Source organism: Jaculus jaculus, chromosome 15 (genome assembly GCF_020740685.1).
Source record: "Jaculus jaculus isolate mJacJac1 chromosome 15, mJacJac1.mat.Y.cur, whole genome shotgun sequence".
Classification (NCBI taxonomy): domain Eukaryota; kingdom Metazoa; phylum Chordata; class Mammalia; order Rodentia; family Dipodidae; genus Jaculus; species Jaculus jaculus.
In genome coordinates, this window is record NC_059116.1 from 23,973,863 (window position 1) to 23,989,125 (window position 15,263).

General features: G+C 44.3%; 1 protein-coding gene across 4 annotated transcripts in view; it reads right to left on the reverse strand.

The window, feature by feature from the left end:
* Nucleotides 1–15,263, reverse strand: part of Tmem241 (transmembrane protein 241) — a 152,061-nt gene that overhangs the window by 78,383 nt on the left and 58,415 nt on the right. For all 4 annotated transcript variants that reach the window (XM_045135129.1, XM_045135132.1, XM_045135131.1 and 1 more), the window contains 2 exons: nucleotides 12,157–12,192; nucleotides 2,939–2,973 (listed from right to left, as the gene is read on the reverse strand). In XM_045135129.1, the coding sequence (XP_044991064.1) occupies nucleotides 2,939–2,973; nucleotides 12,157–12,192 (71 nt within the window). The remainder of the gene's footprint in view (nucleotides 1–2,938; nucleotides 2,974–12,156; nucleotides 12,193–15,263) is intronic.

Genomic DNA, 15,263 nt, shown 5'->3' on the forward strand with positions numbered 1-15,263 from the left:
AGGCAGGGTCTTGATCTAGCCCAGAATGACCTGGAATTCGCTATGTAGTCTCAAGGTGGCCCTTCAAACTCACAGCACTCCACCTACCCCGGCCTCCCGAGTGCTGGGATTAAAGGTGTGCACCACCACACCTGGCTCTAATTAAGTTTTTTTAAATATCAAAAAATATAATTAAAAAATCAAGTAGGAATAAGAATAAATTTCTGGGAAACAAATTCATAATGAAGTATTTGTTCAGTTTTAGTTTTTGCAGGGCCTTGTGCATGATAGCTGTGGCGGTTTGGTTCAGGTGTCTCCCATAAACTTAGGTGTTCAAAATGCTAGGTTCCCAGCTGATGGAGATTTGGGAATTAACACCTCCTGGAGGGAGTGTATTGTTGGGGGTGGGCTTATGGGTGTTATAGCCAGTTTCCCCTTGCCAGTGTTTGGCACACTCTTCTGTTCCTGTTGTCCACCTGATGTTGGCCAGGGGGTGATGTCCACTCTCTGCTCATGTTGTCATTTCCCCTGCCATCATGAAGCTTCCCCCTCAAGCTTGTAAGCCAAAATAAACCTATTTTTTTCCCACAAGCTGCTCTTGGTTGGGTGATTTCTACCAGCAATGTGAACCTGACTGCAACAGTAAAGTGGTACCGAGGAGTGGGATTGCTGCTAGACACCTGACTGTGTGGCTTCAGCCTTTTGGAGCTGATTTTTCAAGAGGAATGTAGAAGGATTTGAAACTTTGGCCTAAGAGACGCCTTGTAGTGCTGTAAGTACAGCCTGATGGACTATTCTGGTCAGATTGAAAAGCCTGAATGCAGTAAGAACTATGGACTGTGAAGTTTGGCTTGGGAGAATGAGAAAGGGCTTTGCTTGGACTGGACTAAAGATAGTTTGTGTGAGAAGCTTGCTGTTATGCCCGTGTCCTGAGAAGTTGTGCAGGGTTGCTTTGCATAGAAATGAACTGGTGTGAGCAGAGGGATATGGCACAGGAAAAAAAAAATCTTTGCGCCAAAACTGCTGCCTGTTTACCTGCAAATTGTTTGAGAGATAACAACTATTGAGATTGGGTCAGCTGACCTGCACTGGGGCAACAGGAAGAATGTAGACTCTTTTGAAGGGGCCTGAGCGCTCAAGGAGTGTCCTGTTCTTCAAAGTCTGCTTTATTCACCCTGGACTAACAAAGTGGCACCCTACCTGGTATTGTGGAGTATTAGAAATGCAGGAATGAGAGGATCATTGCGTTTGCAACATGGTCTTGTGTTTTGGAAATGGCTATGGGCAGTGTGAAGCAGGTTTGCTGGATGCCTGCATGGAGACCCCATGGGGCCATGAGGATGAACCGTGGCTTGCAGTGGAGACCCAGTGGAGATGCCGGGACCAGGAGATGGCTGCTAAGGAAAGCTGCCGGCCCTGATGAAGTTTTCCAGGACTGTGAGTAGCCTATATGGAGGGGCGGAATTGGAATTCCAGAGACTTGTTGCTGGTTAGAATTATCAGACTTGGAGATTTGTCAGTGGCTAGAGTTGTTGGACTTTAAGCTAGAGTTTGATGTTTGCCCTGGTTGTTTAAAATCATGTATTGCTTGAGTATTTCTTTGCTATGCCCAATGCCATCTTTTGCAGTGTGAATGCTTATTCTGTGCCATTATGGGGTTTTTTTTGAGGTAAATTTTTGGTATTATGGCTACTAAAAGATCTTGGACTATGGAGATGTATATGAACATCATTGGAGTTGATAAAAACTATGGGAATTTTAAGGTTGGATGAATGCATTGCATTTTATATCATGCAGGGTCATCAGTTTATGGGGGTCAGGGGCAGAATATGGCGGTTTGATTCTGGTGTCCCCCATAAACTTAGATGTTCTGAATGCTAGGTTCCCAGCTGATGGAGATTTGGGAATTAACATCTCCTGAAGGGAGTGTATTGTTGGGGGCCGGCTTATGGCTGTTAAAGCCAGTTTCCCCTTCCCAGTGTTTGGCACACTTTTCTATTCCTGTTGTCCACCTTATGTTGGCCAGGGGGTGATGTCCACCCTCTGCTCATGTCGTTTTCCCTGCCATCATGGAGCTTCCCCTTCAAGCCTATAAGCCAAAAAAAAAAAAAAAAAAAAAACCCTCTTTTTTTCCCCACTAGCTGCTCTTGGTGGGTGATTTCTACCAGCAATGTGAACCTAGCTACAACAATAGCCAAGTGTACTACCGCTAAGCTGCATCTAACTCCCACTATACTGGGTTAAAAGCAGCTTCTGGGGGCTGGAGAGATGGCTTAGCAGTTAAGCGCTTGCCTGTGAAGCCTAAGGACCCCGGTTCGAGGCTCGATTCCCCAGGACCCACGTTAGCCAGATGCACAAGGGGGCGCACGTGTTTGGAGTTCGTTTGCAGTGGCTGGAAGCCCTGGCACGCCCATTCTCTATCTGTCTCTCTCTCTCTCCCCCCCTCTCTCTCTGTAACTCTCAAATAAATAAATAAAAATAAACAAGAAATATTAGCCGGGTGTGGTGGCGCACGCCTTTAATCCCAGCACTCAGGAGGCAGAGGTAGGAGGATCTCTGAGAGTTCGAGGCCACCCTGAGACTACATAGTGAATTCCAGGTCAGCCTGAGCCAGAGTGATACCCTACCTCGAAAAACCAAAAAAAAAAAAAAAAAAAAAAAAGCAGCTTCTGGACTGGAGAGATTGCTTAGTGGTTAGGGCACTTGCCTGCAAAGCCAAAGGACTCAGGTTCAATTCCCCAGGACCCACATAAGCCAGCTTCACAGGATGGCACATGTATCTGGAGTTTGCAGTGGCAGAGGCTTTGCTATACCCATATTCTCTCTCTCTCTCAAATAAATTTTTAAAAATCAGCTTCAAATATGTGACCATTCGTATTTTCTTCCCCAATGTCCACAGAGAGAGAACCAGGCTCAGAGCACTGGGAGGAGCAGGGACTGTGAACATTGATGCATTTACCTGTGGGATGAGATGCAGAAGCCAGGAGCGCCACACTGAAAAAGACACGGCAAAGTCGTCAGCAGCGCCTCTCCAGCACTCACACATGCGCGCCAACATAGCACGAAAGCACACAGTTCCACCCGCTTTTACTTGGCAATTGTTAAGTTGGCTTTAAAACAAAAATGGCGGAAGGCTGGATGATGGCTTAGCGGCCAAGGCACTTGCCTTCAAAGCCTAAGGACCCAGGTTCGACTCCCCAGAACCCAGGTAGGCCAGATGCACATGACGGCATATGCATTTAGAGTCTGTTTGCAGTGGCTAGAGGTCCTGGCATGCCCATTGTCTTTCCCTCATAAATAAATACAAATGAACAAACAAATAAATAACTGTTCTTTTTCTACCTAAACCCAGCTACTTGGAGTGTGACAGTCTCTTAGAATGGCTTCTCCTTGGGACAAGGATGGTCTCATATCCCACCTAAGGGTTATTTGTGTTACTTTTCTCAACCCTAACTGATCCTGTTATCACATTCATCTAACGGACCTGGAGTATTTGAAAGCTGAACAATCAAGTTACAAATTAGAAATGGGTATGCATATTCCATTATTTTGACTTCCTGAATCCTCTTTTCTTTATAACTTCAGGATCAGAAGTGATTACTCCTATGCTGGGATAACCCTAGGACTTGACATGGCACTCGAATTCTCAACGTAGAATCGTTCCAAAGGGTGACCCTAACCTCGCAAAGGGTATAAATAGGAAGCAATAACTGAATAAAAGAGTTGGCTCTCTATTCCCTATTTAGAATTCTGCTAATATAGTGTTAGCTCACTCCTAATTCCAACACTGGCAACTTCCTTGGGGGCTAGAAACATATTTTATTCATCTTTAGAACCCACTCAAGTATATAACAAATGCTCAATATACATTCTAATGTAGTCAATAACCTCTAGGTATATTTGTGGTTGGAATATGTTTGAAGGGAAAAAAAAAAAACACAATTTGAAGCTCCCTTAGTTCTAAGATTATAAATAACACATAAACTTTAAAGAGGAAAGTATACTAATAAAAAATAGCAGAACTTTCTACTTTTTACTTTTGGGTCTCACAAAATTGCCCAGGCTGGCCTTCAACTTGCCATAGCCTAGATAGGCCTTGAACATGTGATCCTCTTGCATCAGCTTCCTGAGTACCTGGATTATAGGCCTGAGCCACCACGTTTGGCCTGATACTATTCTAATATCTGAATACAACAATAAACAAAATAGAAAACACCCCTATGCTCATAGGAATTAAAATGGGAAAAATGGGGCTGGAGAGATGGCTTAGTGGTTAAGTGCTTGCCCGTGAAGCCTAAAGACCCCGGTTTGAGGCTTGATTCCCCAGGACCCACAAGGGGGCGCATGCATCTGGAGTTTGTTTGCAGTGGCTGAAGGCCCTGGCGTGTGCACATTCTCTCTCTGCCTTTCTTGCTCTATCTGTCACTCTCAAATAAATAAATAAAAATAAGCAAAAAAAAAAAAAAAGAGAAAAATAAGGAAACTGAAATCTCCACAGGTTAAACTCCAATACCTTTCAGTTTTACTAAGTTGTACTCCAGAGAGAACATCTCACATCTACAACATGTGGAGAATCAATGAACAACATCATCATGATAATTTCCTAATTCCTCCCACTCCCCAAAAAGAAAGGAAATTACAGGGCTGGAGAGATGGCTTAGTAGTTAAGCGCTTGCCTGTGAAGCTTAAGGACCCCAGTTCGAGGCTCGGTTCCCCAGGTCCCACATTAGCCAGATGCACAAGGGGGCACACGCGGCTGGAGTTCGTTTGCAGAGGCTGGAAGCCCTGGCGCGCCCATTCTCTCTCTCCCTCTATCTGTCTTTCTCTCTGTGTCTGTTGCTCTCAAATAAATAAATTAAAAAAAAAAAAAAAAAGAAAGAAAGGAAATTACAAAGGGCAGTTCACAGATTAGAAGAGGCCGGCCACAGTCTGCCTCATGGTGTTTTAAAAAAAAAAAAAGTTGGGCTGGAGAGATGGCTTAGTGGTTAAACACTTGCCTGTGAAGCCTAAGGACTCCGGTTCGAGGCTCGGTTCCCCAGGACCCACGTTAGCCAGATGCACAAGGGGGTGCTCGCGTCTGGAGTTCGTTTGTAGTGGCTGGAGGCCCTGGTGCACCCATTCTCTCTCTCTCTCTCTCCCTGCCTCTTTCTCTCTCTGTCTGTCACTCTCAAATAAGTAAATAAAAATGAATAAAAAATATTTTTTAAAAGTCTCAGAAGGCTTTAAATGACACAGGGAATTTTCTTAATTCTGAGGTTTGAATGATGAAAAAGGCAATTCATACAAAATCTGATGGCTTTTAGACATCCTCGCAGCAGCACAGGGTGGCACACGTGCCAGTATCAGGGCTGAATGTTTGTAAGTTCCTGATAACTCCAACAATGTTTCATATCTGCCTGGCAAGACACACCACTAGTCATTGGGTGAACGGTTCTACAAGTGGGTTTCAGAATTTTCATGGTGGAAGGAAATTCTACCTATTATAATCCGAATAGTAACCTGATTAATTTTAGGACCTTATGCATTCAACTGCTGTTTTAACTTTATCTCCTTTTGCTTACGGTCAGCTCACACTCAGATGGTCCTATAACAACTTAACTTAATTGCCCCCCAACGCTGGAACATCTATAGGAATGGGAGCCCTAAAGACCTACCATTTGCTGTGTGTCCACGCCCCTTAACTCCTTCCTTTCATTCTTTCTCCCCAACATTTTCTTCCAGGACAGCCTTCCTGCATACAACCAATGCAGTTTTGGGGTTCCTTAGATTGACTCAGTGGAGAAGTTTCCCAACTGCCAAACATGATGACCCCACTAAGCTTGAAGAAGCCAGATGGATCATCGTCCCAATGCCCTGAGGGAAGTTAGGGTTGCTTCTTCAGAGGGGTTGAGGCAGTTCAGGGTGACTGGACCCCTGAAAGTAAGAGAAGGGCATGTTCTTGAGTCTGCCCTTGCGGTCTCCACCTGGCCTGAGGTCAGAGAAGGAGCTGGCTTATCTTTTGACTAAAGGAGTCCCTAGATCTGTTTTCCCATAAACAATCTGAGTCCCTCCCTAGGCAGGACTTCCCCTTTCCTTGGAATTATGATTCCTGAAAAGATTAAACCTTATTGTAATTGGTTAAGTCAGCCCCCATTCAGAACCTATGACTGACCCCAATTTGGGTCCCTGGGCTGAGCCTTAACCCCCTCCTGCCTTGGTGGTTTTTTTTTTTTTTTTTGCGGGGGAGGGGGTTCAAGGTAGAGTCTTGCTCTAGCCCAGGCCGACCTGAATTCACTGTTGTACCAGGATGGCCTTGAATTCAAGGCTCCTCCTGCCTCTGCCTCCCTCCTGCTTTCTCCTCTTTCCTTTTCTTAATCTAAGTCTTTCTAAATCCTTTAAAAAGAAAATGCTATAAGGGCACCTATAGCACTCATTCCTTATATGTTACCTAAGATTCCCAAATGCAGATAAAATCCATACCCACTTTTTTTAAACTTTTTTTAAAATTTTTATTTTTTTAAATTATTTATTTATTTATTTGAGAGCGACAGACACAGAGAGAAAGACAGATAGAGGGAGAGAGAGAGAATGGGCGCACCAGGGCTTCCAGCCTCTGCAAACGAACTCCAGACGCGTGCGCCCCCTTGTGCATCTGGCTAACGTGGGACCTGGGGAACCGAGCCTCGAACCGAGGTCCTTAGGCTTCACAGGCAAGCGCTTAACCGCTAAGCCATCTCTCCAGCCCTTGTTTTGTTTTTTGAGGTTGGGTCTCACTCAAGCCCAGGCTGACCTAGAATTTGCTACGTGCTGGGATTCAAGGCATGTGTCACCACTCTCCATTTATTAGTTCTAATCATTTTCATCCCTATATCCAACCTTCTCCTTTACCTTTCTTTCATCTTTTCCCTCTGCCATGTGCACTGTGCCTCTCTCTGCATGGTAAGTAAATCCCACACTGTGAATTCTTTGGGGAAGAAAACAACACCTATTTTGTTTTTCTATGGATCCCAAGTGCAAAGCAGTGTCAGGCATATAGGTGCTCAAAATAGGAGTTTATGCAGTTTTCCAGCTCTAGGTATATCTGTGGTAGGTTCATGTAGTGGGAACCCCAAAAAGTCAGAGATGGGAGAAAATGCATACTCAAGGAAGGAATAAGCTCTTGCCAAAGACAAAGAACCATCTATCTGCCTCTCTCCAAATACCGGGAGTGCAAACCAATTCTGTGCCCTGGTGGGCAAATGCTTCAGGTTGGTCCAAATTGAGCAATTCCTTAAACCTGAACTGTTTGTTTCTTGATACTGGTCCTGGAAGGAAGAAGGGAGAAAGCTAACTTATTTTTAGGCAGTTTTAGTTAGAGATTGAGAGAACCAAGAGATAGCACCCCGCATGCCATCTAGCCCTGGCATAAGCATGGCAGGAACAGAACTAGTGTCTGACACCTGATCCGCAGCAACCCTGGCTGCCCAGTCTAGCCCTCTACCTGGACTGAAGGCCCTGGATGGGCTGGCCCAGGGATCCGCCCTTGAAATCTACCAACCAATCAGATCTTCACCTTGCCTATAAAGGATCCTGTCTTCTTCTGGATGCAGACTTCAGCCCTCTCTGCTGCACTCAGCTCAGCTTCTCTGCTTGGCCTGCCTGACCTTTCCCACCACAAGGATATACATGAGCCTGGCTGGTAGGGGGAAGCAGAGCATAAAACTGTTTCTTGGTTTGGATGCATTTCTGCTTATCACTGCTTTATCTTTTGCGCTAACTTCTCTGATTTTCCTCTGGTTTCGGAATCTACCCTGGGTATACTTTTCTCACCTTTCAGATCTACCTTGTGGGTTCTCTCACCAACTCAAGCTCCACTGCCTGTGTAATTTCTTTAAATTCGGGGTGACCATGAGCGAAACTCTCTTCATTACTCATTTCTCCTCTGATTCTCTTGGTCTCTGCTTTGATATCTGCTCACTCTAGCTCTCTCTCTTTCCTTCCTTGAGCCTCACAGTTTATCCTCTTAACTTCTCTGAAAACACATGGCAGATGCCATGCCGCTTTCTCCTAAGTCTCCGTACAACAGCTCCTAGATTCCAACTTCCCACATGTTTACAATTCTGTTCTAGCTTGCTTTCCTAGCTCCAGATAGCCCATAAATAAATCTCATAGTTTGTGATTTCCCCCTTAATAAACTTAATAATTCATAACTTATCCCTGAGTCTATCTTTTTAAAAATTTGCTTATTTTTATTTATTTATTTGAGAGCAACAGAGAGAGAAAGAGACAGAGACAGACAGAAAGAATGGGGCACCAGGGCCTCCAGCCACTGCAAATGAACTCCAGATGTGTATGCCACCTTGTGCATCTGACTGATGTGGGTCCTGGGGAATTGAGCCTCGAACCGGGATCCTTATGCTTCACAGGCAAGCGCCTAGCCACTAAGCCATCTCTCCGGCCCCCTTGAGCCCATCTTTATTAATTCTTTCTCAAAGGTAGAAAGGAACCCAAAACGCGGGGTTCATAAATTCTGGGAGACCCCTCCTGAACCCCCAAATCCTGCATCAGTTCTCATTCTGACTCACACATCTTCTTCACTTGTACTGAGACACAAAACGTGGAAATAGAGGCACGGCTCTCTCTGAGTGTGCCCCACCCTCAGCCGGGCAATAAATGTCCTCACACCGGCAGGATGAGGAGAGGATGGAAGGAAGAGCTGAGGGCCACAGACTCATTTTTCCATGCTGTGATGCCTCTGCTGTGCACTACATCTTCACACTCCAGAATTGCCTAATGCACCCAGTGTCTGAGAAACATTTTTATTTTCAGTGCTGGGCATCAAACTTCAGGGTTTGTGCATGCCAGGCAAGTGCTCTGCCATTGAGTTCTTGCCCTAGGAAACATTATTTTATTTTCTTATTAGAGATAGCAAGAGAGCGTGAATGGGCATGCCAGGACCTCTAGCTACTGCAAACTCTAGACACATAGGCTACCATGTGCATCTGGCTTACGTGGTTCCTAGGGAGTTAAGCCTGGGTCCTTAGGCTTCACAGACAAGTGCCTTGACCACTAGGGCATCTCTCCAGCTCTCCAGCTCTTTGGAAACTATTTTTTTGGTTAATTTTTATTTATTTGAGAGTAACAGACAGAGAGAAGGAGGCAGACAGAGAGAGAATAGGTGCACCAGGGCTTCCAGCCACTGCAAATGAACTCCAGACGTGTGTGCCCCCTTGTGTATCTGGCTAATGTGGGTCCAAGCCTCAAAGAGGGGTCCTTAGGCTTCACAGGCAAGAGCTTAACTGCTAAGCCATATCTCCAGCCCTGGAAACTTTTTTTTTTCCAAGGTAGGGTTTCACTCTAGCCCAGGGTAACCTGGAATTCACTATGTAGTCTCAGGGTGGCCTCAAACTCACGGCGATCCTCCTACCTCTGCCTCCCGAGTGCTGGGATTAAAGGTGTGCGCCACCACGCCTGGCCCTGGAAATATTTTTAAACATCAAGGGCGTTCTACATTTTTTGAAAAGTCTCTTAAAAGGCAGCTGGCAAGTCTGAGCAGAACAGAACTAATGACTGTATTCTGCTGAGTACAGAGCCAACCCACACCCATGCTTGGGGGATGCTTGCATTCACAAAGATGTTTTGATAAATACTAAGATAGTTGTGAGCTTTCTCTGTAAATGGGGATTACAGCTGATGCTCAGTGTTTTAAGTCAAGTAACTTCCTTCAGAAATAAGTATAACCAAATGCTGAGGCACATCTCTGACCTTGCTCCAGTTTAGTAAAGTCACTGTGTTAAACTTGGGCTCCCAGAAGCAAATCTTCCTTTCCCACTCAGGAACCCGCGGTGCACAGGCTGAGGCTTCTCAGCTCCAAGAACAAAACCCAGCTTTGCCGTGTAGCAGGTAGACCCCATTATCTGCTCGGTTGGGACAAGGATACAAACTCAAGTCCATAGACCAGACTTAAAAGTGACAAATCGAGGGCTGGAGAGATGGCTTAGCATTTAAGATGTTTGTGTGCAAAGCCAAAGGACCCAAGTTCAATTCCCCAGGACCCACGTAAGCCAGATGCACAAGGTGGAGCGTGTGTCTGGCATTTATTTGCAGTGGCTACAAGCCCTGGCGCGGCCATTCTCTTTCTCTCTCCCTCCTTATCTCTCTCTCAAATAAATTATATATATATTTTTGGTTTGACTCGAGTAGGTCTCACTCTAGCTCAAGCTGACCTGGAAGTCACTATGGAGTCTCAGGGTGTCCTTGAACTCACAGTGATCCTCCTACCTCTGCCTCCCAAGTGCTGGGATTATAGGCGTGTGCCACCACGTCTGGTGAAAAAAATAATATAGATATATTTTTTAAAGTGACAAATTGAGTCTCAAATTTGACCAACTACCTTTAATAAATATACCTCAATGGCAGGAAGAATGTAAGAGCCAAAGGAAGGGCAGGACTCCTTACAACATGCTCCCTCCAGACACAAAATGGCCTGGATATCCATGACCTCACAGTGCCTGACACTACCTACACAAGACCATCATAAGAGGAGGAAAAGATCATGACATCAAAATAAGAGAGAAACTGATTGAGATGGGGAGGGGATATGATGGAGAATGGAGTTTCAAAGGGGTAAGTGGGGGGAGGGAGGGTATCACCATGGGGTATTTTTTATAATCATGAAAGTTGTTAATAAAAAAAATAAATAAATAAAGAGGAAAAACAAATACACCTCAAAACAACCTGAAGTTGAGATTAGCATTTAGCATTCTGAGTGCTTCACATCAGAGAGATCGTCTCTGGCTCCCAATGTGTTCTCTTCTCTCTTTGCCCTCGGTTCCACCTTACACTGGGACTTTCACACGTGTGTGTGTGTGTGTGTGTGTGTGTGTGTGTGTACACACACGTCTCAGCCTACAAAGCCAACCTTCATCCACATCACCTTCCCATGACAGCCTCTTTGAAGACCCTGCAGGCCTAGGAATAAGCTGGGAAGACAGACTCTGGGAGGCTCTAGGGAATAGCCTGGAAGTGATGGGGCAGGCAGGCATTGCATTAGATGTCCCTCAGCCTCCATGGGGAGAAATGTACCCTTCAGACGTTCATAGTCAGAAAGAGATTCTTCTTGTCTGGCCTAAGGACAGGACTACTATTTGGTTTCAAATTGAGGTTCTCACATTTTGGTCATCTCACCAATTATTTAACTTGCTTTCCTGAGAGCCCTATTTGCTTAAACTTCTCATCAAAATATTATTGTGGGGGTGGGGAGGCTGGAGAAATGGCTTACTGGTTAAGACGCTTGCCTGCAAAGCCAAAGGACCCTGGTTCGATTCTCCAGGCCCCATGTAAGCCAAATGCACAAGGTGGCGCATGCATCTGGAGTTTGCTTGCAGTGGCTGAAGGCCATGGTGTGCCCATTCTCTTTCTTTTTCTCTTTCTCTCTCAAATAAATAAACATCAAAAATAATTTAAAATATTGTTGGAAAGTAAAAACTCAGTTCTAGAAAATATATGCACAATTGTGATTTTTATTTTTATTATTATATGGGAGCTGGGGAGATGGCCAGTGGATAAAGCATTTGCCCAGCGAACATGAGTTCCCATCCCCTACTCCAATGTACAAGCTGGACGAAGCTATGCGTCTCTAATCCCAGCAAGCCTCCTCCGGAGACAGCAGAATTCAAAGCTGATGGGCTGACCTGTCTGGTGAGCACAACAGCCAGTAACAAAGAGACACTGCCTTGAACAAAGAGGAAGGTAAAGATGGACATCTAAAGTCGTCCTTTGAGATGACTCACCAGTTAAGGCGCTTGCTTGCAAAAGCTTAACAACCTGGGTTCAGTTCCCCAGTACCCATGTAAAACCATATGCAAAAAGTGGCACATGCATCTGGAGTTTTTTTGCAGTTGCTGGAGGACCTGGAATGCCCATTTTCTCTGTATGTCTGTCTCTCTTTCTCTTCTTGCAAATAAATAAATAAATAAATAAATAAAAATCTGGTCCAGCACAGTAGTGCACACCTTTAATCTCAGCACTCATGAGGCAGAGGTAGTAGGATCACCATGAGTTCAAGGCAGGCGTGAGACTACAAAGAGAATTCCAGGTCAGCCTGGGCTACATCAAGACCCTACCTTGAAAAACCAAAAAATTGTCCTTTGACTTCCATATGTGTGTCATACACACACACACACACACACACACATGCACAATGTAATTATATCTTACCTGAATATATAGTTTAAATACTGTTGGTCAATGTCGCTGAGGGATGAAAGAGAAAAACATAAAGCATATGAAATAATGGAAGTAATTTTTAACTCTATTGACAACCTCCATAATATGTATACATACAATATACCTAATCATAATCCTTTCCTACCACCCTCCCTTCTCCTCCTCCTGAATCCCTCTATCCAACTATCTCTCTTCTATTTGTTTGTTTGTTTGTTTGTTTTTATCAAGGTAGAGTCTCACTCTAGCTCAGGTTGGCCTCAGGACCCTGGTTCGAGGCTTGATTCCCCAGGAGCCATGTTAGCCAGATGCACAAGGAGCACATACATCTGGAGCTCATTTTCAGTGGCTGGAGGGCCTGGCGCACCCATTCATTCTCTTCCTTCCTTCCCTCCCTCCCTCCCTCCCTCCCTCTCTCTCTCTCTCTCTCTCTCTGCCTCTTTCTCTCTCTGTTGTTCTCAAATAAATAAAAAAAAGAACAAAAAATTATTTCTAGCTCGGAAAGAACAAAATTATTTATAAAGTCATTATTAAAAAGTTATTATAAAGTCATTAATATAGCAGTTCACATTAATGCAACACTTAAATAATTGAACAGGCTTAAATTAAAATCTGAAGGTAGGGGTGGGTAGGGTGGCTCAGTTGTTAAAGGTGCTTGCTTGAAAAGCCTGCAGACCTACATTCAACTCCCCAGCCATCCACATAAACCAGACACAAAAGGGGGTACACGCAACTGGTGTTTGTTTGCAGTGGCAAGAGACACTGGCACACCCATAAACACACACAAGCACATGAAGTAAATAAAAATATTTCTGAACACAGAATAAGTTACAGTGCCCTCCCTTTAACCCAGGAGGCAGATTTTAATGACAAGGTCTATTGCCAGCCATGGACACAAAGGTAATTGTCAAAAAAAGTTGTTAATACAAACCCCAAGCTGTCCCCATCAATAAACCCTGGTTAATTTTTAACGATTCTAGGTTAGTACTCATTTAATTTTTTTTTTTTCCAGCACCTCAGGCAAGCCCAGCCAGAGCTGAAAACCTCTGCTAACCTTCTAGAAGTTTAACATCCGGCATGCAACTTTTAACTGACAGTGTTGAATTCTCCTCAGCTCTGTCAGGCTGCAAAATAGTCCCAGTTAAAAGAATTCCCCTGTATTCCTTTATGAACTTCAAAGATCCTCTTGCTGCATCCTGCTCAAAAGTGCTCATGATGCGGAGGGAGTTAAAAATATGCCTTTCTAGCTGGGTGTGGTGGCACCCGACTACGTAACAAGTTCGGGGCTACATATGAACCTGTCTCAGCCCAAAACAAAAATGCCTTTCTAGCATATTGACCTACACCCAAATGCACTTTAAAAAAAGAAAGAAAGCCACACTATATTATTAGAATTTAATGTTCTTTCTGTCGGAGACAAGAAGTTAAACTTGGTAGAAACAAACCTTGTTAAAAATCTCTTTTAGATATGTAACTACAATGATTGTAATGGGGAGGTAATATGATGGAGAATGGAATTTCAAAGGGGAAAGTGTGGGGAGGGAGGGAGGGTATTGCCATGGGATATGTTTTATAATCATGGAAAATGTTCATAAAAATGGTGAAAAGAAAATAAATAAATAAATAAAATTTTTTTAAAAATCTCTTTCAGGAGCCGGGCGTGGTGGTTACACGCCTTTAATCCCAGGACTCGGGAGGCAGAGGTAGGAGGACTGCCGTGAGTTCGAGGCCAGCCTGAGACTCCATAGTGAATTCCAGGTCAGCCTGGACTAGAGTGAGACCCTACCTCAAAAAAACAACAACAAAAAAAATTCTCTTTTAGGGCTGGAGAGATGGGTTAGTGGTTAAGGTGCTTGCCTGAGAAGCCAAAGGACATAGGTTCAATTCCCCAGGATCCACATAAGCCAGATGCGCAAGGGGGCCCATGCATCTGGAGTTCATTTGCAGTGGCTAGAGGCCATGGCACACCCACTCTCTCTGTGTCTGTCTCCTCACTACCTTTCTCCCTTCTCTCTCTCTGGTTGCAAATAAAAAAATTTTAATCTCTTAATTTAAAAAAATCTATTATTTATTCATTTGCAAGGAGAGAGAGAGAGAGAGACCGAGTAGGTTGCAAGGACCTCTGCTGCTGCTGCACACATACTCCAGATGCATGGGCCACTTTATGCATCTGGCTGTATGTGGGTACTGGGGACTTGAAACTGGGTTGAACCCAGGCTGGTAGGCTTTTGTAAGCAAGCGCCTTTAACCAGTGAGCCAGCTCCCCAGTCACCCCTTCAATTAAGACCACATTCTCCTCTGTGGTCAACTGCTTTCCACATGTTTGTTGGCTACTTTCAAAGGACTGTCAACTACCAATTATTTGGGGCCATTAGATTCACTGGTTTCTAAGACTACCATGATTTTTTGTTTTTAATTTTTAATCTTTTAAATTAATTATGAACTTTACTACATGAATAAATCATGTGCTAGTCCCATTTCTCTTATGTTGTCCTCTTACCCCAACACCCTTTCCCCAGCCCCATTCCACTGACGGTCCTCCTCAGTGGGTTATTGGTATTCACCATGGGTTAAGACCACATCAGTCAGTGTGTGTGTGTGCTGGGGCGTGGAGAGGCAACCAGATTAAACAAATATCCAGGAGACTCAAATAAATCTGAATATTAGGCAAAGCAAAATTTTAATGGATGTTCCAATACCATATTTAGTTTAAGGACAAATCTATACTTAAAAAAATTACGTGGGCTGGAGAGATGGCTTAGTGGTTAAGCGCTTGCCTGTGAAGCCTAAAGACCCCAGTTCAAGGCTCGATTCCCCAGGGCCCATGTTAGCCAGATGCACAAGGGGGCACACATGTCGAGTTCATTTGCAATAGCTGGAGGCCCTGGCACACCCATTCTTCCCCTCCCCCCCCCTTCTCTCTGTGTCTGTCACTCTCAAATAGATAAATAAAAAAATTTTTTTAATTACGTGATACTTATCTGAGCCTCAAGTTTAAGCATTTGTTTCTTGTTTGGAAACATGGCTTTGCAGTGTTAGCCCAAGCTGGCCTTGAACTCTTAATTCTCCTGTCTCAGCTGGAATCAGATACAGGTGTGCAT